This window comes from Anopheles coustani, chromosome 3, assembly GCF_943734705.1.
Source record: "Anopheles coustani chromosome 3, idAnoCousDA_361_x.2, whole genome shotgun sequence".
NCBI lineage: Eukaryota > Metazoa > Arthropoda > Insecta > Diptera > Culicidae > Anopheles > Anopheles coustani.
In genome coordinates, this window is record NC_071288.1 from 22,417,281 (window position 1) to 22,442,319 (window position 25,039).

A 25,039-nucleotide genomic window follows, 5' to 3' on the forward strand; every position below is an offset into this window, starting at 1 on the left:
GTTTTTTTTTGTCAGAATGTTCTAATCTATTTTATGACACGCGTGTGCCTTTGAGCAATAGTACAAAAGGAAAATACCATCAATGTTAAATGTGATATTCTTTTTTTTCCACGATGTGCCACGAGCTTTTCTTCTTTTTTTGTGTTGTAAATTTAACATTTTTCAGATGCTAACATCAAGTGTCCGGTGTGCGATTTATTGTAGTTCAAATATCGTAAGATTTTTGGATTTTCAAAGCCGCACGTGTTACGCATATGGAAAAGATATTCCCTTTGCTAGATGGCGTTATTTTGCTTTCTGTCAGCTAAGGGCAAAATTGTGTATCCTTGGGTTTGCTCAAAGTTTCTGCATCTTTACTTTGTACGGTTTCGGCAGAAACAGGAAAGAATACCGGAACGAAACGCCTTTTGGCGTGCATCAATGAATTCCGGGTCATTTTCATGTACCGCAGCTTCCTTTGCGTATTTTTTCAGATTCTTTAACCCAACATGAACATCTCCAAAGATCATGCGTTTAGGGCACATCGAAAGTGATGACAAATAGACGTATTTGTAAGAATAGAGATCGCTTGCTTCCTTCCTTCCGTTTTCTTTGCCGGGCTTTGGCAAAAGTTTGTCTACCCACGATCCCGGCGGCGGAAGTTTGCGGAAGATTTGAATGCGTAATGCCGGAATCGGAAGTAGACACTTTTCCATCAGCACACGAGGAAACGATGCTCGTCCCAATTGAAGCGTCTCTTTAGGTCGTTGTTCATTTCGCGTATGGTGTGCGATTTGCTTTGGGGGAACGCGTTAATACCTTTGTTGAATCGTCGAATTCCCTTCCACGATCATTGTTATCGATGTTAGGGTTTGGGAAAAGAAAAATGACGAGCTGAAGAGTTTCGTGGGGAGGATCTCTACGTTTCCGCAAGTGTCTTAAACTATTCTAAGTAATGGAATATAAATACAATTCTAAAATCACGCGCTGACCGTAAGTGTAATCTGCAGCCATCTGCCATCATTGAGCTATTGGTATGTTTTGACCTGATTTTTTACAGAATAGTGCTTATAGCTCTATACTAGTGGACGTTTGATTTTTGATGGAGTGTATGATAATGTTAAGATTCGCCATATTATGGGGGAAGCAGATCAACTGCTGCCAAATGATAAGATACAGTACACATTCTAAGTATTCTTCAAATATTTCTTCCGCTCTCTGCTAGACAAATTTCAACAACCTGAAGAAAACAATACAGTAGCGCCGTCTGGAAATGACGCCTCCCACCGGGCACTGCAGGATAGCACGGTCCACCATCAAAATCTTGACAACGTCGGCGGTAACACCAAAGACGACGAATCTAGTCGGTGGCAACATCAGCAGCAACAACAGCAGCAGCAGGAAGATGAAGCAACATTGGATAACAGGTAGGCGCCGTACGATACCATCTTTCTATCGCATTTCAATTGCAGAACCGTTTCCCTTCGCTTTTCGCAACAAGTGTCTGTTTTCGGCACTTCAGTGTTTGAAGTACATTCTCTCCATTGTCTTTTTGCTACATTTGCTAACCAGGATAATTTGTTGGCGCCACGAATAATCTTTTTCGCCCGGAGACAGGTTTTCTTTTGTGTAAGTTTGCCCTTCTCTTCACCTCGTTGTTTACCGATCGCTCACTGTATAAAAAAAAAAAAAATTGAGTTTCTTTTTACAATCCCAGTGACACTGAAAACAATGATTAACTGGAAGTAATTTTTCACATCTTTTTGTCCGCACAGCGGACGTGACATGGTGCGCAAAACAAGTGCATGCAAGTCGGCGATTTGAAAAGCGTAGAAAAAGGGACAAATGGGTCCAAAAAGGACGACACTGTCCAATGGCGTGCCGTTCGCTGTTCAGTGCTGGGAAATGCAATTGTTAGGAGTGTTGTACCGAAAAGAAGGGAAAAAACGAACATCGATATCTTTTTCGGGTATGACTGACTGCGCCCGACGTAAGGAGTAGAGAATTTGCTAGAAAAGTAACTGCATATCATGCTTCCTTTTTTGCAATGGTTTCCTTTTGGCGCTATCCTTCGTTAAGACGAACGGACTGATGGGTTTTTTTTGCTTCTCTCCTTCTCTCTCGGGTCATTTATCATGTTTATCGATGGGTTCGGCACCGAGCCCATTCCCTGCAGCGATCGCAAGGGTGCATGTCCTCTTGCGTCCGCTGCACTTGACGTGCGCTTTTTAAAAACCGATCCGATACGGTACACGGCTCTCTGGCGTGAGATCGTTCTGCCAAAGTTGCCGAAAATAGTAATTAAAACACTTTTGGCGCACTATTTAGCTTTTATTTTTGCTTCCTTTTTTTCTTGGTAACTGTCAAAGATTAAAGGGACACAAGGCGCTCTCGATGGTTCTGGGTCATTCTGGTCGTAGGTGTTTTTAAATCCGTCGGAAACCCATACGATAGCTGCTTTGAGTGACCGGTAATAGCGGTACCTGCTGCAATTTATACATTATCCTAGCTGAAGTGGTAAATTATATACGACTCTTGTCCAAGAATTTTTGCTTTTGTAAGGTATAAAAAATACCCCGGCAGGTTGAACGATGGCTAACGATCGCCAGCCAGTAGCAGTATGATTCGTAATTTCTCCAACAATACCATAGCTAATAGCCAGCAATTTTCCATTAAGGAGAGAAACCTTCTACAAATGACTCCAAAATTACTCCCACCAACACAAATTGGTCACACGGTTCCGACGAACTGTGTTAGGATGGATCAGATACCTTCGATCCTCAGGATGCTGCCGCCGTTGCCGAAATTTCTCTAGTTTGCTTTAAAACTTTTCTAAAATTTAATGTTCTGGCCTGTCGGGAAACCTACTTTGGCACCATGCCGTGCGTTTCGGTGTTCGAAATATTAACGATGATACGTGATTTGCAAAAAAATAAAGTAACAAGAAGGAAAAAAAGCCAACATTTCTCCAATTTCACGAGGATCCCTTTTTGTCCATGTATTTGGGTTGTTTCCAGTAATCTTATGCTGTACAATGACTACGGTTTTTGTTCACATTTTTGTATATACCTTATTACTTGCTCTAATAATAGCTACCACTCTCGAACACTTCTTAAGTAGAAAAAAGGATGTATTGTGTATGAACACGCTACTTGTAACCCACATTCAATCAAATGTTTATAACCAGAATTGCTGCAAAATCGGTAGGTTTTGCGAAAAGGTAGATCTTTAGGTAGATGTGCCAGTGCGGTATGAAGATCGCCTGGGATGCTTGCATAATTCACACGCAGCAGTGATTGGATGCAATTTTTATGACTTCTCGATTTCGGGCATACCATAAAAGTCCTACCGAGATCCTTGTCCATGCTCTGGTCCAGCACCTACGTAGCGTTCGCCGGCACGGTTTCTCGCTGTGTCCCTGGTTTCGGACCCTCCGCGCCACAGGACGAGCGCCATGCCATAAATAAGGGTCAAGGCGAGCGTTGGGTGCTAGTGCCGCCTTTGACCCGTTTTACGACATCCCATATAGATAGCAGAATGTTGCCAATTCCGGGAACGGAACGCTGTCAATTTACGGTCCGCGTGGGGTCTCTTTGAACTCGACTTTTGGGTGATATCGATTCGAGGCATAAGAAGATCGTACTGATATTTCAAATCACAACAACAATATAATAAGTAATCGATCAAACAATTATTCTGAATTGGTTTGTCTAACAATGTATCAATTTGTATAATTGGAATATACCTTTCTAATATTAAACTACTACATATTTAAAAGACTTGAGTCTGATCTTATGATCTGTGAAACATTCAATATCCTGGCATTCCTTGCTCATGATTTAATCCTTGAATGAATTTTGAAAACTGAATCAAACAACTTAACGTTCGTGGCATCGGCAAATTCTATGCTTGTGTCGTTTCAATATTCGCTAACATATTACGCAAGAACCTCGCAAAGTTTTTATCGCCTAAGTAATCTGATACTTTCTCACATGTTACGGGCCAATTTCGCAGGATATGGCGGTGGTCTGTACGTCAAAACGGCCAGAGGAAACCTGTGGTTGTTTCTGATGCTGGTGCTGTAACGAAATACGGAGCGGAAAACCGATCGGAAATCTGATCCCATCCGTTGTCGAAACGGATTTGCATGACAGTTGCGCTCTGGTTTAGAGTTCCAAGAAATTTTCGTACACTTGTGTCGGCCAATCCGGTGCTTTTAGGCAGGTTGAATGAAGTCGTTGTATGCAAGGGACATTTTCTAACTGATGCTCATTTCAGTAAGCTGATTTCTCATGATCTGTTCTTGTGAAATGGTCATTAGTGGCCGAAAAAATCACATACTTTCACCGTCTGGATTATGTTTTCCTCATGTGGGCTCCTTTGTTTCATAAATTATCCTCCTTATTACCCTTTGGTAGTAGCGGCACCAAAGTGATGATCGCCGGATGGCAAGTAAACGTAAGGTACCGGGTCCTTCTAACGAAGGCCTACGTGATCGGCGGTCGATGTTTGTTTTAGTCGAAGATGGTCCTCCCGAGTGCCGTATGGCAAGCGGGTGCCCGATCGTCCCCAGAAAGGAAGCAATCCCTCATTAAACCCTGCCCCGTAGTCAGGTAATCTAATACTGCCTGATCGTCGCAGCTGTTATGCGCGGATCCTGGGTCCAGGTCCCTGATTAGCGCGCACTAGATGCGTTCGATTAATTGAGTGTGAGATTTATGGATTCTAATGACCACCCACTCTCGTATAGGCGGGAAACCGGAGAACTTTTTAAAGGTCATTATGATGGTTGCAGGTTCTTGAATTTGCATGTTTTTCCTCAGCATCCTCTGGTTTCGGATTGCAATGGAAAATTTTGAATCTTTACCCACAAACTTGATCTTTACGAAAAAGAAAAGGAGCCACGACCGCCAAGAAGCTTCTCTGAAAACTGTAATCTACGTACTTTTAACTGAAGTGTTTATGTTTTTCTAGGCTTGAATAGGCCATACGATTACTCTTTACTCATAGGCTTTGTACCAGAGCCTAACCAAATTGGCGAAAATGAAGGAAACCCGGATGATGAAGTTCCACTCGAGATGCTCGAGTTCTTCTGGAACGCCAACGACGGAAAAACGGCTCCGGTTCGCTGCCCAAAGCCATCCTGTCTGCGTGCAGCATGGTCGGGGGCTGTTTATGCAAGACTCCGAGGGCATTCAGTTGACACAGTGGGAATTGTTTGTGCACGGAGTTAAAGATGTTACTCGTTACTCGTCCATATTCGGCATACGAATTGGTTGGTATGTAAGATGCTGGTGCGCCACGTTTTGGCGCGTGAACGTGGCGTGCCTATGCGCCGCCATATCTCTTGCATCCCGATCTGGAATATTCCATCAACCCAGGATAGATCTCTGTTAGCGTTTTGGGTTATTGGGTAGGAAATTTGATAATCCTTATGGGAATAAAATGCCAGCTTTTGTTTACCCTTTTCATAAAAGGACTATAGAAAGGAGTTCGAGCATTGCGCAGCATCTCATTTGACTGGTGCGTAATAGACTCATAATAATCGTAGTACAAGCGCTTTGTTACTCAAATTTGAACAACAGACGTTCAATTCTTTATCCGTGTGTGTTCTCGGTGGGAATATGTGGGCCTGACAGGGCAGTCCTCACTTCACCTGACACAGACCACCGGACGGGGCTCCGAACAGGAAGAAGGCATATCGCTTTCCTCTTCTTTCCGCCCAATTCTGCTAAGAACCGTTTCAGTACCGCTATTTTCACCTTGCTTATAAGAATCGCTCCTTACCGGATGATGCCGGTGCGTACAAGGGAATCCTAGCCGTTTTGTTGTTTTCCCACCAGTTTTTGCTTTTGCGACCTTTTTCTTGCTCTAGTACCTGTTGCTCGCAGGTTCGGAGCCTGTAAAAGGAGCTGCATCGCTGCCCGGACCCTGGACCGTTGTCGACGGAGTGGTTTATCCGATCCATTCATTCTTCCAACCTGTAGATGCTGCCAGTGGGCAAGTCCTGGAAGTGCGAGCGAGTGCGATTGCTGCTACCTGTTCTTCGTGTTTGAGCAGTACCACGGTCCCCCTCCTACCGTACAAGGGGCCCCGGGGGTGTGCAGGTTAGCCCGTGCGGCCAATATATGCGATCCTTTCGGGGGTGTTGATGGTGATCGTCGCGAACGGTTGTTGGTACGTGCGGAGAATTGTGCGGGATGCTTGCCAGCTTCCAGCTTCTCGCTCACGCACCGTGCGCTCGTTCGGTTTCTAACAAGATTATAACAGGTAATAGGTTGGCCGGTTCTCGCTTCCTCGTTCGGGCACGGTTTGTTGTCCTTTTTTCCGATAGGTGTGTTTTCGCTCGTCGATCTCCTCCCGGTCACACAGACAAAGTGTGCTACGGGCGCACAGCTACAGTCGTAGTGTGCCAGTACCTCTGGAGGCTGTGTTGGACACGAGTCAACGTCTGTTGTGTGCCGTTGCGGTGCGGTGGGTGGGCGGCGGGGTTCGTGGGAACGTGCGCGCCAACGGAGCAAAAGTGTGCGTTTTTATGATTTGTTGTTGATGGGTTCGAGCTCTCCTTTTCTTCAGAGCGTCGAAACGGGTCCGGGTTTCTACTGGATATTTATTTCGTTTGTTTACACCGAACGGTTTCTGTCTCTGTTATCCTTTTCGAGGCCCAGTGACCGGGAGCGAACCGTGGGAGAAGTAAGCCAGACGGCCAAGGATGGGATCTTGACTGGGTTGGTTGGGTTTCTTTCGCTCTGTATTGGTATGTGATGTATTGGTATGTCAGTCGGGTTAAAGATTTAGGCGCGCTTTTTACAATTCTGGCGCGAAAATGCGGCGTCAGGTGGATTTTGGCCGAAGTTTCCAACGGGACGGCATAGTTCTAACTGGATTCTTAAAAGGTAATTTTTTATATTTGATATCAAATTTGGTTGTTTCTTGCTTTCTAAGCAAATCTTTTCAATTACATGTTTTGCAAGTATCTTTTTGTCGGAAATCAAATAGCTGGTGAAATATTCTATATTGTCATGTTCATCACACCACCTTTTCTCCACAATTTCGCCTTCGAATAGTAGAGTGGTGTTTTATACATTTTTTCATTTTGCACTTATCCTTTATCTTTTGGTATGGGGTCTCTTATAAAGAAAAATTTGGCGTAGACATTTTTGAATTTCACTTCGTTCAGCACAATCGAGGAACGAAAGGATTGCATATATTTTATGTTTTAATTGGATCTAAGTATTTTGGTTTACCTAAGTATTTTGTACATAAAGTCTCTAAAAGAAATTTAAACAAACGGTTTTTAAGCAAATAGGTCAAAATCTCTGGTGTGGTTATAATATTCACACAAAAGTCGGCAATATGTTGTTTAAGCAAGGCGTAAGCACAAAACGTGTGCATAACTGTATGCACTATGTTAGTATCAAATATACTTTAATCACGTTATGCATAATTTTCTTGATAAACATTTTTCCATTTCCTACCATCTTCTCTCCGGCGGCTACATTTCAACTTCAATTATTAGAATAATGGCATTAGCGACTGCTCATCCCTTGCGCTGGTGGGACGCACAGAGCACACTTCACCGGTAATTGTCAATCAGCTCCTTATAAGTCCTTCATCATCTTGGCCTAGTAAGAATGCACCGACCAGCCCTCAGATTTCTGGATAAAATCAAGAAAGAGAGAAAGAGAAATAGAAACTAATTATCATTTCAAAACGGTTCAACATGCAAATGTGCCTCCAAATGTCCTTTTTGGAATTGGAAAAAGTTGCTCGATTTGTTTCATCATAATTATACTGCAGGAAGAAAAATTGCTCAGGTGTTTTCTCTTTTCGGACCAAGGATGTCGGTGCTTGGGTGCGTCTTTGCCTTTACCTTCTTCCCCGCTCCCATTGCACGACAAGCTGGTCAAGGAAGGTAAATCTTATCAGTGGCTCTGGGAAGCGCAGCTTATCTCCTACAAAAATAAACAACCGCACTAGAATTTCTTCTTTGACAAGGGCCGACCCGGGGCGGCAACCATTTGCATTTCAATTTTGCACAGACCAGGCCGTTCGGACGTCGGGTCGGTGGAAGCTGATTAGACGCTGCTGAAACCCCTCGCAAGAGGATAAGCCGGGGAAGCATTGTGCCTCTTGGTACGAGTAAGGAAGCGACCAGAATGCCGCAAGGAACGCACGAAGAAATGGTGAACCCCCACGGTGCAGCTGGAAGGACGTACAAAAAATGTTAATCCTTCCTAGACGAAGACGGTGGGTGCAAAAGTGCCATCCGGACGCTGTTACTGCAGCGCTGGCAAAGGACGTACGGTGGCCAGGGGAATTGTGCAGTCGGCTTATGTTCGACGGACGTTGGTCAACTGGCAGAAATTGTGCGGCCGATGACAATTGCACCGACTGCTCATACCGGCGGTGGTCCTACGTGCCCGGATATTCACAATTGTTGGGCGATTGCATCTTGGCAGGGTTTACTTTTATTTGTTGCCGCCCTGTTCGACAATGGCAACCAGACCAATGTTCTTATTTGGTAAAACGTGACCGGTCTGTGGCTACGTGACAACGTGAAATTTAGACCGTCTGTGCACGTGTTTAATGGTGAATGATTTGTTCATCGTCCATGAGTAATTTACAATCATGAATGAAAGTCCAAATACCTTACATAATATCAGAACACTCTCTTCTTGTGGTAGTTAAATTACATTATATTATTTTAATATTTTTGAAAACATATCTCATTATTGAAAACAATTTTTAAATCTTCTTGTTTAAAAGAATGCATTCATATAGATTGAATTAATTACTACTTGTGTACTCCGTTATCAACGAGTAAATTCTTCTGCCCATCATCCCCTACATAAGTACCGTTGCTCAGCATTCTTTGCGTGTACGGGACCCTGTAATCAAGGATTCATCCGGTTCAGTTCGGACCTCGGTGCTTACCAATTACTGCTTGCAAAAGCGTTCGAGTCGATCGGGCAATCATCGGGTTGCAAAACGGCCACGCTGCCAAAATGACCTTTCGCTTGTGTGTATTTTTATTTTTTCATGTTTGAAGCCAGGTTCTGTTCCGCCGTATGTCATTTTGGCCCTAAAGAGAGAATGTAATTAAATCAGCACCGCCGATAATTGGAAACTTTAGCGAACCGGTTTTATGTACCCGTTCCCGAACCCGGGGGACCCCTGGGAAAATGTAGCTGGTACGAGCACCGAAACCCCTTTTCGGTGGTTTTCGTTCTCAGCCGCTCTGTTTCATAAGATGTTTCGGTTGTCCCCGGAAAGGTGTCCTTCTTTAATTGAAGAGCAGTACAAATATTGACCGGCTTTCATAGTACATAAAGGCTGAAGCTTTTATGTATCCAAAAGTTACTGAAATGGGCGTCAAGGTAACCTCGTTCTTGATTTGACAGTTCATAGATTACCTCAACCATCTGTGATGCGATTTTTAGATTGGCAGCGATGCCTATCTATAAAAGAAAACATAGAATAAGTTTTCGGTAAAAAGTTAACCAACATTGTTGCTTCCTTTACGCGCCAACGTATGACTCGGGTTCTTATTTGTAAATAGGCCCCCAACGAGAGGGCCTCTGGACAAGCAAGTGCAAGAAACATCAGGAAAATCGTTCTACGAAATGAAACCGAAACCTCTAGAGAAACGAGACAAGCAAAAAAAAAAGGAGAAAAAGAAATGCACCAGCCCAAACAGGTCCCTCAGAATTGTAACAAGTGTTTCGCATCAGTGGCTTATACTCCCACCATTTCTGTACCAACCGTTCGCAGAAGATCAGTTGTTTTTTTTTTGCGTCTGTCGTCATCTTTCCGAGATCGGTCTCGGACCCGCAGAAGTCATGTGTTTTCGATCATATGATTATTTATTGTTCCGCTTGTCTCCAGTGGTCCTCTGCCGGTCCCGGGGTGCAAACGGTTCGGCCGAGATGGAAGGTCCTGTGTCGATCGATACCCGATTCGGATTTCAAAGCAAAACGTGAACGACTACTAAAGAGGCCGCAAAAAAGGGCCTTGGTGGTGTGGACCTTAAAGAACAGTCAAATCCTTCCTTTATCCTCGCTTTTCTTCAAATGTTTGTCCGTGCTGCAAAAAAAGGGATTCCTTTTAAATTTTAAAAACCTCAAACGCGTTCGGTTTGCTCTGAAGCTTGAGCGGGGGTCCTTCGTGTGTATCCTTTTCCGGGGACTTTCTCCGCCTACGAAGGGTATCTTTTTTTTTTCGCTCTCGATCACACCCATTCTTTGGTAGCTTTGCGCCCACCTACGCGCCTTGTGGAACGGAAACTGCACGTCTTAAGTTGAGATACGATGTTCGTTCTGCGATTCTCTTCCATCACACGACCGCTAAAGCAGTCTACAGGGGTATTTGTTTTTCTTCGACATTTTCTCAAGAGCAAGTTGATCAGGCAAAAATTGACATTCAAACACGTAAACAAAAACATAGGCAATTATGGCAATTACGGCCATAATTGATTTATAGGGCCGAACCCGTTACGTCAAAAAGGGGAACTAAAAGGGAGTTACAAAAAGGTTATAAAAGATAGTTGCAATAAAGCAAAACTCTCTCTTCCACCAAAAATCACCCGGGTAATTATAAAACGCAGCTGAAGCCATCCGAAACATACCCCGAAAGAAAACTCGCGCACGAACATTGGTGCCGTGACCAGGATTCTTGAAATACGAACGTTGGTTAATTTTATCTTCGCGATTTCGGGCCGTTTTCATTGCGCGATACCATAAACGCTACGTACGCCGTTTTTCGATTCAAAATGCCCGCGGAACCCATCATCCTTTCGTCGAGAAGAGCGATCCTTCTCGTTTCACTCAGCCGTTACGAAAGCTTCGTTCGCGATTTTCAACAAGACCGTGATCTTGTTGAAGTAGAAGCCAGAATATCCAAGTTCGAAAGGTTATGTGAAGATCTTGAAAAGCTGCAGCAGGAGCTTGAAGACGGAGCTACAACCGAAGAGGAGGTCAAGCAAAATGAAGCTCTTCGCGCCGATTTCGAGCCTCGTTTGATACGGGTGGAAGCAGAACTGAAGGCAAAAAGACCCTCACAAGGCTCGTCATTTAATGCCACCGGTAATTCCTTGGCTGGTATTAAACTTCCGACCATATCACTGCCTCAGTTTCATGGAGATTACATGGAATGGCTTACGTTTCGGGACACGTTCGAGTGTCTGATTCACGACAACCGTGATCTTCCCGCCATCCAAAAGTTTCATTACTTGCGCGCAGCGATTAAGGGTGAAGCAGCACAAGTGATAGAAGCGATCACTATTAGCGCGGCAAATTACGAGATAGCGTGGCAGGCATTAACGGCGCGCTACTCCAACGAATATTTATTGAAAAAACGTCACTTGCAAGCACTGTTCACTATGACGCCCGCTAAAAGGGAAACCGCGACCGCACTGCACCTCTTAGTGGACGAGTTCGAACGGCACAAGAAAACCCTTGACCATCTTGGGGAAAGGACGGATACATGGGGTGTTTTGCTGGAACACTTGTTGTGCACCAAGTTGCCAACAAGCACACTGAGGGACTGGGAGGAGCACGCATCAAACGAAGAAAGCCCGACGTATGCTAGCCTGATTGTTTTCTTGCAGCGCCGTATGCGAGTGCTTGAAACGCTATCGGTGAACAAGGAGCAGGATGTCAGTTTTAGCGAAGCGCAACATCATACAAAACGGATGCCACCCACGCGGCTAGGAAGCTTTGCAGCGGCATCAAATGCTGTACGCAAATGCTCTCTGTGCGATTCAGAGCATTTTATTGCAAAGTGTTCCCGATTCATTGCATTGAGCCCGAACGAACGCCATCGCACCGTAATGAACGCACGATTATGTTTGAATTGCCTTCGAGACAATCACCGCGCCCGCGACTGCACTTCGCAGTACAAATGCCGCCACTGTAATTCACAACACCACACTATGTTGCACTCACACACGTCACAGGATCACTCTGCCGGAACATTCTCCACTGCCATGCCAGCTGCGAGCATTGGACCAGCCACTAACGATCACACGGCAAATCTTCAGCGAACTTTCGCAGCAGCAATGGAGCGAGCACCAACGCAGGTTTTGCTCCAAACTGCCATCATCAATATAGTTGATTCTTTCGGATTAGTTCATCCAGCTCGAGCACTTTTGGACAGTGCCTCGCAGCCTGATATGATAAGCAGTCAGCTCGCTCATCGACTGAGGCTAAAAAGAAAGAAGGTTAATGTTATGCTGCAGGGTGCAGGCCAATCTACCCGTCCGCTGAAAGAATCCGTTCACGCGAAGATTGCCTCACGAACGAAACAGTTTGAAGTGGGTGTCGAATTTTTGATTGTCGACAAGTTGATGGCTAATCTGCCGCTGCGGGACGTTAACACGACGAGCTGGAACATCCCGTCCGAGCTGATCCTAGCCGATCCAGAGTTCTACAAATCTTCGGCAATCGACATTATTCTTGGCGCTCGACATTATGCTGCTTTCTTCGAAGGTAGCGCCCAGCTCAAACTAGCACCTACCCTTCCAACGCTGCAGGAAAGCGTATTCGGATGGGTCGTCACTGGTTCGATTGGATCGCCAGAGCCTTCGGAAGGCACTTCTAATGTTGCTCACACGACAGCTGTAATTTGTATGACAACTCTAGAAGAATCCATCGAGCGGTTTTGGAAATCAGAAGAGTTATGGTTCAACGATGGCTACTCACCCGAAGAACGCCAATGTGAGGCTATTTACCGAAACACAACCCAGCGGGATCCATCGGGTCGATACATAGTTCGTCTTCCGAAGCAACCAGATTTCTTTGACAAACTTGGACTGTCAAGGGATATGGCTTTGAACCGCTTCATACTTCTCGAAAGAAGACTCCAACGTGATCCAGACCTAAAAGAAGAATACCACAAGTTCATGAAAGAGTACTTGGAACTGGGGCACATGACTCCCACGTCTCCAGCAGACAATGATCACGGGTATTACTTACCGCACCATCCCGTTTTGAAAGAATCTAGTACGACGACAAAGCTCCGGGTCGTTTTCGACGGATCAGCGAAGACATCTACTGGATATTCGCTAAACGATGCATTGCGTGTCGGTCCAGTAGTGCAAGACCAGTTGCTGGATATAATTCTTCGTTTTCGCACCTACAAAGTAGCGCTCGTTGGTGACATCGCGAAAATGTACAGGCAGATAGAAGTCCATCCTGATGACCGTCGGTTTCAACGCGTGTTGTTTCGATTCTCACCGGATGCTTCAGTGGAGACTTACGAGCTGAATACGGTGACCTACGGGCTTGCTCCATCTTCTTTTTTGGCTACGCGTACGTTGCTGCAGTTGGCCGAGGATGAAGGCACGAACTTTCCGCATGCTGCACAAGCTTTGGTTCAAAATTTCTACGTGGACGACTTCATCGGTGGTGCTGATTCAGAGGAGCAAGCAAAGCAGCTACGAGAGGAGCTCGATGAATTGTTAAAAAAGGGTGGATTCTCTCTGCGAAAATGGACCTCTAGTAAGTTGGCCGTGCTCTCTGGTTTGACGGAGGATCAGATCGGAACGCAGTCAACGCTTCAATTTATGCCCGACGAGAAGATAAAGGCACTCGGTATCGCTTGGGAGCCCGAAGCTGACGTTTTATCCTTCGAGTCGCGGATCGACGCCGACACTAGCTACCCCACAATGCGGTTAATATTCTCTGGCATCTCCCGAATGTTCGATCCGATAGGATTGATATCGCCGATCATCATTCGCGCTAAGTTGCTGATGCAGGAATTGTGGGTGCAGAAGCCTGGCTGGGATAATCCTGTTTCTGACAGCATCTATAAAAAGTGGACATCCATTAAATCCGACTGGCCAATTATTTCCGGTTATAAAAGTGATCGCTACGCTCTCTTACCTGATTCTCGCGTTCAGTTACATACGTTTTGTGATGCCTCTGAAGCCGCGTTTGGTGCATGTATTTACTCGCGTTGCGAAAACAAACAAGGACACGTACGAATCTCGCTATTAGCATCGAAGTCACGTTTAGCACCACTAAAACGGGTTACATTACCGCGATTAGAACTTAATGCAGCCGTTACAGGAGCGCATTTATACGATCGTGTGAAGCAGGCGATGGGACTCGAATCAGCGGAGTCATACTTTTGGTCCGACTCGACAGTTACGCTGCATTGGCTGAGTTCACCGCCCAACAATTGGAAAACGTATGTAGGCAATCGCGTCGCGGAGGTGCAAGCCTACTCACATCTCCATCCCTGGAAACACATTGCGGGATGTTCGAATCCTGCTGATTTGGTATCACGAGGCGTGACCGCAGCAGATTTCGTGAAAAGTGCACTGTGGAGCAGCGGTCCAGAGTGGTTAATTCGTCCAGCGTCTGAATGGCCAAATTCAACACCAACGGTTGCGGATGGTGCCGAGCTAGAGATTCGTCAAGTGAGTGCAGCGGTTGCCGTCATCGAGACAGTGCATCCTTGGTTCGAGCGGTACTCATCATACACCAAGCTTCTACGCGTCATTGGGTATTGCCTTAGATTCGTGCGCAATGCTAAGGAGAAGTGCCGTACTCGCCGCGATCCATTGGAGCCCCCAGCATCATCAACTATCACTCCGGACCTCATGGAAGCTGCTAAAACTGTGCTATGCAAGCTGGCACAGCAAGACGCATTTCCAACGGAGCTCGAGCGGTTGAGGATGCGTGAGGTGGTTCCAAAGCGCTCACCACTTAGACGTCTGAGCCCGTTCATCGACAGCGAAGGAGTTATGAGAGTAGGAGGGCGCCTCAAGCTCTCACAACTGCCTTATCAATCGAAACATCCAATTCTTCTGCCCAAGAAGCACATCTTCGCACGCCGCATCGCAGAGCACCTTCATAGAGAACTCATACATGGTGGCGGAAGATTGCTGCTTTCCCAGATTCGCGAAGAATTTTGGCCACTCGACGGACGACATCTGGTGAAAAACGTCGTTAGGCACTGCTTACGATGCATTCGCCAACAGCCCATACTTGCGCAGCAACAAATCGGGCAGTTACCATCATCGCGGATCACACCGAATCGACCGTTCGCGACCATCGGAGTGGACTATGCTGGGCCGATCTACCTACGACCGATCCACAAACGAGCAGAGCCCGCCAAAGCATACCTCTGCGTATTTGTTTGCTTTGCTACGAAGGCTGTTCACCTGGAACTAGTGGGTGATTTGACCACTGCTGGTTTCCTAGCATCACTTCGACGGTTTGCATCGCGCCGAGGACGTCCGTCCCATATCTACTCGGACAACGGTAAAAACTTCGAAGGCGCAGCCCGGGAGCTTAGTGAGCTATTCGAGATGTTCCATGATGAGGAGCAAAGCAACATCATCGTTTCGACTTGTGCTGATATGGGCATCACTTGGCACTTCAGTCCACCAAGGGCTCCACACTTTGGCGGATTGTGGGAAGCTGCAGTGAAGACCGCCAAAAGACACCTGTTTCGCCAGCTGGGCAGCACGAGACTGCCTTATGAAGGATACATCACTGTGCTGCACCAAATAGAGGCAGCAATGAATTCGCGTCCGCTGTTACCTATGTCGGACGACCCCAACGATTTAGCCGCTTTAACACCTGCACATTTTCTTATAGGCACATCCATGAACGCCATCCCCGAGCCGGACTATTCAAACCGAAAGACGTACACCCTGAGCGAGTGGCAGAAGTGGCAACTGCTCGTCCAGCGCTTCTGGAAACATTGGGCCAGCGAGTATCTACAAGAGATGCAAAGGGATACGATGAAGACCTGCAGCAATTCAGATTTCTCACCTGGCAGACTGGCAATCCTGATGGACGAGGCTCTTCCTACAACACAATGGCCACTCGCGCGGATAGTTGAGACACACCCCGGCACGGATAGTTTGACACGTGTGGTAACATTAAGAACTGCAAAGGGAATTTCGGTTAGGCCAATCGCTAAAATTTGCTTGCTACCGGAGGCAACAAACTGAGCTTATCACCACGTGGAGAATAATTGTTGACGAGTGTCAAGGGGGCGGAGGATGATCAGGCAAAAATTGACATTCAAACACGTAAACAAAAACATAGGCAATTATGGCAATTACGGCCATAATTGATTTATAGGGCCGAACCCGTTACGTCAAAAAGGGGAACTAAAAGGGAGTTACAAAAAGGTTATAAAAGATAGTTGCAATAAAGCAAAACTCTCTCTTCCACCAAAAATCACCCGGGTAATTATAAAACGCAGCTGAAGCCATCCGAAACATACCCCGAAAGAAAACTCGCGCAAGAACACAAGTTGATATAGTATTTTTTGTTTTCCTTCGTCGGATCTGGTTTAAAGCGAACTCTTCGCGTTGGCCAAACGTTTCTAAGAATTTTCATCCTAACTTCGTCCTTCTTCTCGGACTCCGCACTTGATCTCGATGCCTTACTTCGTATGTAAAGTCGGTTCACCGTTTTTTGCCCAGCGCCCTGCTCGATTGGGCTGGTAAAAATTGTGACTTTGTTATGCGACCGTTGGAACGGACCGTTTATTTTATTTTTTTCCTTCACGCAGTCATGCCAACGGGCCGAAGATCGTTGCTCTATGTTACACATGGATTACACATGTTCGCAATTTGGTATAGCGAAGCAGCCAGACCAAAGCTAAAAGCTAGCCGAGTGATGCTCGGAATTTGTCAAAGGCCCCCGTAGATCCCGCTCAGACCCTGAAGGGCTCCAGCAAAGTCGCTTGGGATTACCCCCTGGTGTGTGTGGCGAAAACTGAGAAGACCAATTTTGGCCGGAAATGATGATCTGCTGAGTCGCAACGGATTGTTTGAATTCACCACACATGTGTTTTTGACACATGAGCACGGCAGGACCATATGGTACGGAATGGATTGTTTATGAACGGCTATCGGATCCAAAGGCGGGAATCTGCGCAGTGCAAAACATGGAATATGATGTCATTGAATGCACAGCTCGAACTCATTTTCTGTTTGTTTTGGATGTTAAATTTTCATTGAAAACGTACATATTCTTCTTTCAAAAATCCGTATTTTAGCATTTATAAGCAACCAATTATTTGTTACCCGTATTGTATAAAACAAGCATTTTTTATCAATTCTTTATTTTAACGATTTTATGTATATTTTACATAGAGTTATTTACACCTTATTTTAATATTCTGCACTAGTTGCAATCATTCGCAAACACAAAATCTACCATAGTTTCAATGAAGATTTTATACCAGATTTTTTAGGCTTTACAAAAAAAAGAGCTATCCTAATAATAATGGTAGTGAAATGTGTAGTTTATGAAAGATTTTTAAAAGGATACCTACACACAAGGGGCTACATACTTAGAGACAACATACTCAAAGTGTAGTAAAACATACACATTGATACACATCATGATGTTTTATAATGCTTTGAAGTTGCTGTCGTTGAAGAGCGGCTTCGTTATATGTCATTAAAAGTTGAATGTGGCAAAGTAAGTACCGCTTTTAATTGTCCAGCAAATTGGCTACCGAAGTACATTTTTCATCGAGCTCAAGGTGCCGACAGACGGTGCAAGGGATGGTCTAAGTAAATAATACAAAACATTGTGGTCAAAACCTCGTACCCCGTGTTTCGGCATGCGCGCCGATGTCCGGCCGGCAGGTCATTCATCATTTTCCGCCCAGGACATACCGATATGCCTATGCCGGTCAATTGAAGGGAACCCTTTTTCTCATCCATCACCGCGATAGGGAACCGGGTCGGGTGGCGGCTTACGCTTCTCTCCGATTCTGTCATCAAGAAGGCCGTTCGCCCGTTGGCGAAATGAAAGGACGGAAACCGAAATCGGTCACCCTTTGAGAACAGCCAATATGCACGTGGGGCGAAAGGTTTTCCAAGGAGCCCGATTCATTAATCGCCATCATTCATAGTTTGATGATCGGGCGCGAGACCGGCCATTCGCCGAACCGGAGGCATCCCATCCATCTTTTGAGGCGGCAAAATTTGCATAAAAATCCAAAAGCATTGACCGACAGGCAGCCGGTTGCCGTTTGTGGGCATTATGGTTGAAAATCCGGAATCGGGACGACGGAAAAGGTGTGAAATTTCTGCCATTCTTCCAACGAGAGAACGAACTGGTTTCGAGCGTGGTAGAATTTGTAACACGTTGGCCAGTTCCATTCGGGGGCTGGCTACCGGTAGCATGGTTCGGTGGTGGTCAATTTGGTTGAATATAAGCAAGAATTTGACGGTGAAATGGTGTTTTTTTGCAGGACGCAAACAAACAACAGACGGAACATCTGCTGCCTGGACTTGCTGTCGTTCCCTATTTTTCTGTTGTAGGTTATGGATATTTAAATAATTTCCTCAAATGATAGTATAATTTGATTTGATGTGTAACACATTTAAAAGTTCATTTAACTACGTAAAAGATTTTATTTATTTACTTGTTACGCGTGTGATACTTTTTCCCCTAACACATCGTTTTCAATGCAAAGTCCAAAAACGATGTGAAATAGTAAGATAAACTTCCAGGTAATTGTCCATCCTAGTTTGGAATAACCTGAAATCCACAAATTATTTCTCGACCTGTTTTAGACCATCTTTAGGACCCTCTTGCGTGCGTTATGAACTAATGGGAGCTCGGGTGTACCGTCCGGTTCATTAGAAAGTCATAAAAACAAACTGGTGATCGCCGTGCGCTAACTTACCGTGCCACAATGTTCGCTTACCACATGGGCGAAGAGGCTCTGCTAACTCTTCTAGAGCAACCGGACCATACTGGGGTGCTAAAGCTTTTCCGCGCCATGCCAGTGGCACGAGTTAGGTCGGGTGGACACAGTTCTTTTAACTAACGGTCATTTTTGTAGATCTGCCGATGGTTATCAGCATTCGGGGTTCATTCGCCAGCTGTTCCTGGGGATTAGTTCCCTATCGGATCAGTGTGAAGTGTCGCACTCTAAAGGTGTTGCGTCTAATGATGCGATAAGGTTGCGCTGCGGTTTGTGGTGTGTGCCATGTGTGGTTTATGATAGTGGTTGTTAGCATAGTTTTTTTTTTCAAGGTTTTTCTAGGAATATTCCTCACATGTTGCTAAGTTGTTTTATTTATTCTTTTGGATTAAGAATGCTAACATTTTTTCTGTTAAAATAATCAATTGAGCATAGTGGCATGTTATTATTTTTTATTCGTTGATGAAACCAGATACATCTTTATGTATCTAACATTAATTTCGTTTGTCATTCCTTTACTAGTTTTCAAGAAACCCATTCCTCTTATTATCCCTTACTTCACCTCGCAACATTTTATATTATGCAATAATTATTTACTTTGTATTCGTTTCTTTTTCTCGCCAAGAGCTCTTGGCATTCTTCTGGGATTGCTCCTTCCATTTAACGGTGGTTACGATCTACTCGCGGCGATCACGTTCATTGATAATTTGAGTTGACCAAAGTTGGAAGTTATCAGTTTGTTTTTTGTTATCACATTCGCGGGATGTCCTCCGAGGGTCCAGCAATGACAGCTCCTGTGGGTTTCCTCCCGTGGCCCGAAACCGGTCTTACAAAACGAACGTTGTAACTTGTTGTTGGTGCTACAAACTCACGATCCGGGCCAGAAGACACTCAGAGAGAACAGGAAATCGTACATCGGAAAGTTCAACGAACCACTACCGGGCCGTCCTGCGGCGCGGTTGGTCGGTTGTTCGGTGCGGCAAATTCGTTGGAAAGCATTATTGTGGATGTGGCAAGGAAGAACGTGCGAGGGGAAACCGTGGGGCTGAAAGAGTGGTACGGCAATGGCAAAAGCCCTTTTGGACCTTTTCCGCTGGATCAGAGCTGGGGCAGCATCTTCTTGCCGCTTCCAAAGGAATCAAAGGAATGGACGAGCGAAATGAAACATATCAAGTATGACAGGAAATCGGTGAACTTGGTGAACCTGCCCAGAAGCCTGGAGAACGTTACGTGCGCTGAGGAGACGGGATGCTGGGAAGGTATGGCGAGAAAGTGGAGTCTGTATGTTATCTTTCGCTCTTCCGTGCCCATCACGATCCGGACGTTTTTTATGCTGGATGCCCGACCGAGGTCTGTTTGTGGGATGCCCTTTTGATGGAGTAACTGCTACCGGGGTTTGGGATGAACGTTGCTGGATGTACTAAAAACGAGTTGAACTGGTTTTGTATCCGGAGTTGCAGGAAAAGGGCATGATGGACGCGAACATTCTACAAAATCGACCAAATTAAGGTAGACAGACTGAAGCTAAGGCACAGTTTACGCAATATCCAGCAGGAAATGGACTTTCATCCGAAACCAATCAGTACCTAATTTATATATTTAGTTGGATCGTTGCTTGGCGATATTAGGACGTTATGCAAAACATTGTCATTTTTAAGGTTGGCATTTTTGACAGCTTTTGGTGCTCTATACCTGGAAGAAACCTGGTTGGGTGTCAGCTGACTTCAAAAATCATGTTATTGTTTTCATCTCAACGGATCACTTCGGTTCCAATTTTGTGTGTGTAATATTCGGCAAACATTCCATTGGGTCCTTTCCAAGAATATTTAAAGGGACCAATGAGTAAAACAAACACAAACCTATGTTTACTGCCCAGCCAAAGAACCGACAAGTTCTTCGTTTGTCCAATTCTTTTGGCAAAGGTTCAAATATAGGCGTCGAACGTCAAAATTTGCAGGCGAAAGTTAAAAAGAAAAAAAAACGCATCCGGTTCTTTTGTTGAAGTGTTTTACGATGGTGCGTCGGACCTTTAAAAACAATTTTATGGTAGTGAAAATGTGCATCATTCCCGTTTTTCAGCGGCATGGCAGTTTTATTGCAGACCAGACGGGCGTGCTTGGGCAACTCGCAAGATAGCGAGATTGAAACATAATTTATGTAAGGTTTAGTATTGCAGCGTGCGGTCTGCTCTTTGTGTATTTTTTTTTTGCCAAGTGTTTAAAATCCTATTTAAATGGCAAGGAGTGTGTCTTAAATTTCCTGTTTAAAATATGGCAATTTAAGTACCGGGTGTTGTAATATAAACAACATATTGAAAGATGAAACAAATGTCCAAATAGTGTGGTGCTTGGCCCCAGGGAAGTAAATCCAGAAGTCCGGAGTAAACTGCAAACCATCTACTTTCCGATGCCACAATGTTATGCGCAATGGTACAAGAACCATTTCACCGAAGGCGATATATCACGATGCCAATTGGTGCTGGACAATGCTTCTCGTTTCGTTGGCGTTAATATGCACAGCGATTCATGGCTCGAACCGTTCGTAGTGGATGGATGTATTTTCCTACTTCGTCCTGCTTTAGGGTGCAATTTGCCAGGCAGAACAGTGGAGCTCTGGCGCATTGGAGGGCAGTGTGTTGGTTAAGGCGTCGTAACATTTGCATGCTAATCAGCTGCATACGTTGTCGTTTATCGTTTTATGCTCATTGACCGTTATGTGCACGATGCAAAAATATTCAACAAAGGATGATGTGCGGCCGGAGTCCGGAGGCATTTTCTGGCCGGCCGGGCTGAGGGACGGCGCTGCGGATTGTTAAAAACTGGCCGCTGAGAGAGAAGGCTCGGTAACATGCTTTGTTTATGCACCCTGGCGGCAACCGGTAGGACGTTGGACCCATACTAATGTTTATTGCATTCTTGCATCGGAATCGCTTCGAGAGCTGCATGTTGCAATTTTGTTCGTTTATTCATCGATCAACGTTCAACAGTGAAGATGGTTGAAACAAGCCAACCATGTTGGTGGGATACCGGTTTTGTGTTCCGTAAATCCTGGCGTGGTGGGAAAATATTTCGGGTAGCTTAGAACTTTGGGTTTTTTACTCGTGTTTCACGCACCGGAATATGGGGTAGAAAGGCTCCAGTCGCCGACAGCACGTACCGACCGTTTTGGTGCATTCCTTGCGTGGAAATATATGAGATTTTATGGGCTTTCGGGTGTCCTTCCAAGTAAAACGGCCGCATGTACACCGGCATCTACAAATTCCATACCCCCCCACACACAAGCCGTGAGACAGTGCAGAAGAGGAAGGCCAAGAACTAGGGAGATCGCTCTTTTTTTTTTCGTCGAAGATCCTTTCGGAAGGATCAACGTTCGGCGTTCGGTCCGCCTGAAGAGGTCCCGGGTGTCTATCGCTTTTTTCTTCCGAGCTCACTTGGAAGTTGTGAGAACAAGTAAGGAAACGATTGAAGAGAAGGGCCTGACGTGGCGGCATCGCGGGACCTCCGCAGGACTTCATTCGCAATCGGTCGCTCCGAGATGAATGGAAAGCATCGCCGGGAAAAAGGAGAACCTGCTCTGCTCTCCAATTCGGCGGCTGGGTTCCTTTGGGAAGGAATGTGTTGTGGTGCCCGTCTTTACAAAGGTCCTTCGAACAGCTCGCAATTTGATAATGGCCCACTTCTATCATAATGCCGCTCTTTTGTTGCCAGAGCTCGTGTGTTTTTTTGTCCCCTGTGTTATTTCATTCATCAACAGGCGAGAAGTCCCATTTTCTCACCGAAATGGGTTTGTGGAACGGACGGTTGCATCTCGGAGGTGGTCAATTGGTATCTCTTAAACGATCGAGTGAATGGTATTTTTCCGAAGAATTTCATTTGTTCGCCTGAATGGGAAATATGCGATGCTTTACAAATATCTCTTGTTACAATCTAATTGATCTCAGCATTCCAAAACAGTTGTAACCTTGGTACCTGTTCGGTCACCGAGCGGTCATCAGCTGTTTCCGTGGTGTAGTGGTTATCACATCCGCCTAACACGCGGAAGGCCCCCGGTTCGATCCCGGGCGGAAACATCAAACTTTTCGCTTTTTGTTTTGCTCTTTCATCCATTTGTTTTTATGCACGCTCTAGGCACTGGTCAATCAAGGAAGGAAAAAACCCGTTGCAAAACTTCCGCTGTTGCATCTAGCCGTTTTGTTGAGCGTCAAATGCATATTCGGAAATGGTTATTTTTAAAGCGACCCGTATCGCATGGCCCAGCGCAAATGGCGCGCGCATGCAGCTGATACGGCAGGAGAGTTCGGTTTTCATTAGACGCCAAACGTTTGCATTCCAATCGTCCGTTACAGAAGACCGTGGCTGGAATGTGCTAACGTTGGTTTGAGAACGAAAGCGAAATGACATTCTCGCACTTCTCCCGTGTCTGACCTTGGCGTGGTGGAACGGAACTGGCGGCTTCCCGGCTGCCGAGGGATCCCCGTGTCCGGGCGGCGTTTGGCGACGGCCCGAATAGTGTCCAGTTCTGGTGGATTCCCGGAATGAAATTAAGTTATCCGGAGGCATCATGCTGGACGGCTTCAGCTGTTCGATTCAAACGGAAACGCATGCAACCGACTGACCGCCTGCGCCCACCCTTTGTGCCTCCGGTATCACCTCTGTATGGCCTCGATTTGGCGCAGGTTGTGTGTGAAGGGGTGTGGAAAAACGGACCTGGAAATTGTGTCACGATAAAACATCATGTTCTTGATTATTTTTCTCGTTAGGTTGGGAAATGTGGAGAATTAGAATTGATTTGCCTTACTCGAGGTTGTGTTTGCTTAAGAAAATTCCATTTAATGTATTTTACACTTATCTAGTCACAATATTATATTTTCTATAACATTTCCTTTGATTTCCTTATTTATCTTTAAGTGGATCCCGGCGCAGGGCCTCTAGGTGGATTTAATGAATGTCCTGTCGCGTGTGGTGCGTTATTATTTTTCGTCTATCGTACGACTGCAATCCGAACCCCACCCGGTGTAGTCTACTTCATTTTCTAAAGAATTTCCCAAGGGCAACCCTTCGCCAGCCACAATTGGAGAAATGAATGTATGTTCCACCGCGGCGTGTAATATTTCGGACATCGTCGTCGTGTACAGATTTGCTTCGCCGGCATCAGTTGCTATGTCTGTAATCAGTATATGCGATGGTTTTGTTCTTTTGTTTGCTGTTGGTCATTACGAACTTCCAGCGCAATGTCGCTTATGTTGAATGCACGGTGAAAGGTGAAAGATGATAATTCTTTTACAACTGTTTCTCTGGCTGTGCATTTATATTAGATTTGTAGATCGGTGCTTTGAAAGGTGTTAGACTGGCCACTTTGGTGTTCCGTTGGTGGGACTCCATCGGTACGGCGAACCCTTTGCATCGCACATACGCCATAAAACATCAGGAGGTTCGCTCTGTGTCTCTGTGGCTTGGGTCGTCGAGGTATGCTTGGTGTCCCACCGCGTGGTGAATCCTTTTCTTCCCTCTGCTGTCACCTGAATCGTCTGGGATAGGTACCGTGGTAACTCTTCTGCGTACCCGGGCCAGCATTACGTGTCATGCGGGGAACGGTTCATGCTATTATGCAATAATCGCGATTTCACGCCCGCCTCTCAACTCAAGTGGACTCCCGACGGTGTCGTGATAATCACTCTTCGCTTTTTCCTTTAGAATTATAAAATGTATACCTTTGTGTCTAAAAGAACATCTGTGTAACTTATGATTATTTTGTATTCTTTTTTATTCTCAATTTTAGGTACCTATAATATTGAAGGCGGTGAAAGTCGGACCTCACACTCGCGAGCATCGTGAGACCGCGATATGCTTATGTTTTATTTTTAGGAAACCACCCATTGCTGCTGGTGCTTTCTCAGATCAATCGCAGTAAGTTCCCGCGCACGGCGCAGGATTTGTGGGGCTCGCCCTTCGGACGGACGCGCCCGAAACGAACACTCATTAATCGGGCTTAATAAGCGTTCAGAAACCAGTTTTTCTTAGCTTCTGCTCTCTTGCCCCTCCTCCGTACCGCTGGAGAGATGGTCGGCGGTTTTTGTGGCAATGAAAAGTAATTTCTTACCAGAAAATCTTCTAACCCCTCACTCACCCACACTCCGCTGCTGCGTACCTGTCCACTTGTCGATGGACCTGTCTTCCTGTGCCCTTTTTGAGCCCTTCAAACACGCACACGCACACACACTGTTCGTCTCTTCCCCTCTCATAACCAAACCAACGCACACGATCTCACGCACCACTGTTCCCCACCCTCCACATCGTTTCATTTTGGCCCAACGCTCGAAGCATACCTGTGGAGTTTCCTGTTGGAATGAAATCTGTTTCTTCCTGTA

The 25,039-nt window shown here is 45.6% G+C and overlaps 1 protein-coding gene and 1 non-coding gene across 3 annotated transcripts in view; both read left to right on the forward strand.

The window, feature by feature from the left end:
• Positions 1-25,039, forward strand: part of LOC131260986 (M-phase inducer phosphatase-like) — a 115,325-nt gene that overhangs the window by 21,183 nt on the left and 69,103 nt on the right. The window contains exon 3 of one of the 2 annotated variants that reach the window (XM_058262856.1): positions 1,205-1,406. The exons of the other annotated variant lie outside the window; for it this stretch is intronic. Within the exon in view, the coding sequence (XP_058118839.1) occupies positions 1,205-1,406 (202 nt within the window). The remainder of the gene's footprint in view (positions 1-1,204; positions 1,407-25,039) is intronic. 2 annotated transcript variants of the gene reach the window in all.
• Positions 22,669-22,741, forward strand: Trnav-aac (transfer RNA valine (anticodon AAC)). Its single transcript has one exon. It is a non-coding gene; the product is annotated as a tRNA-Val (tRNA).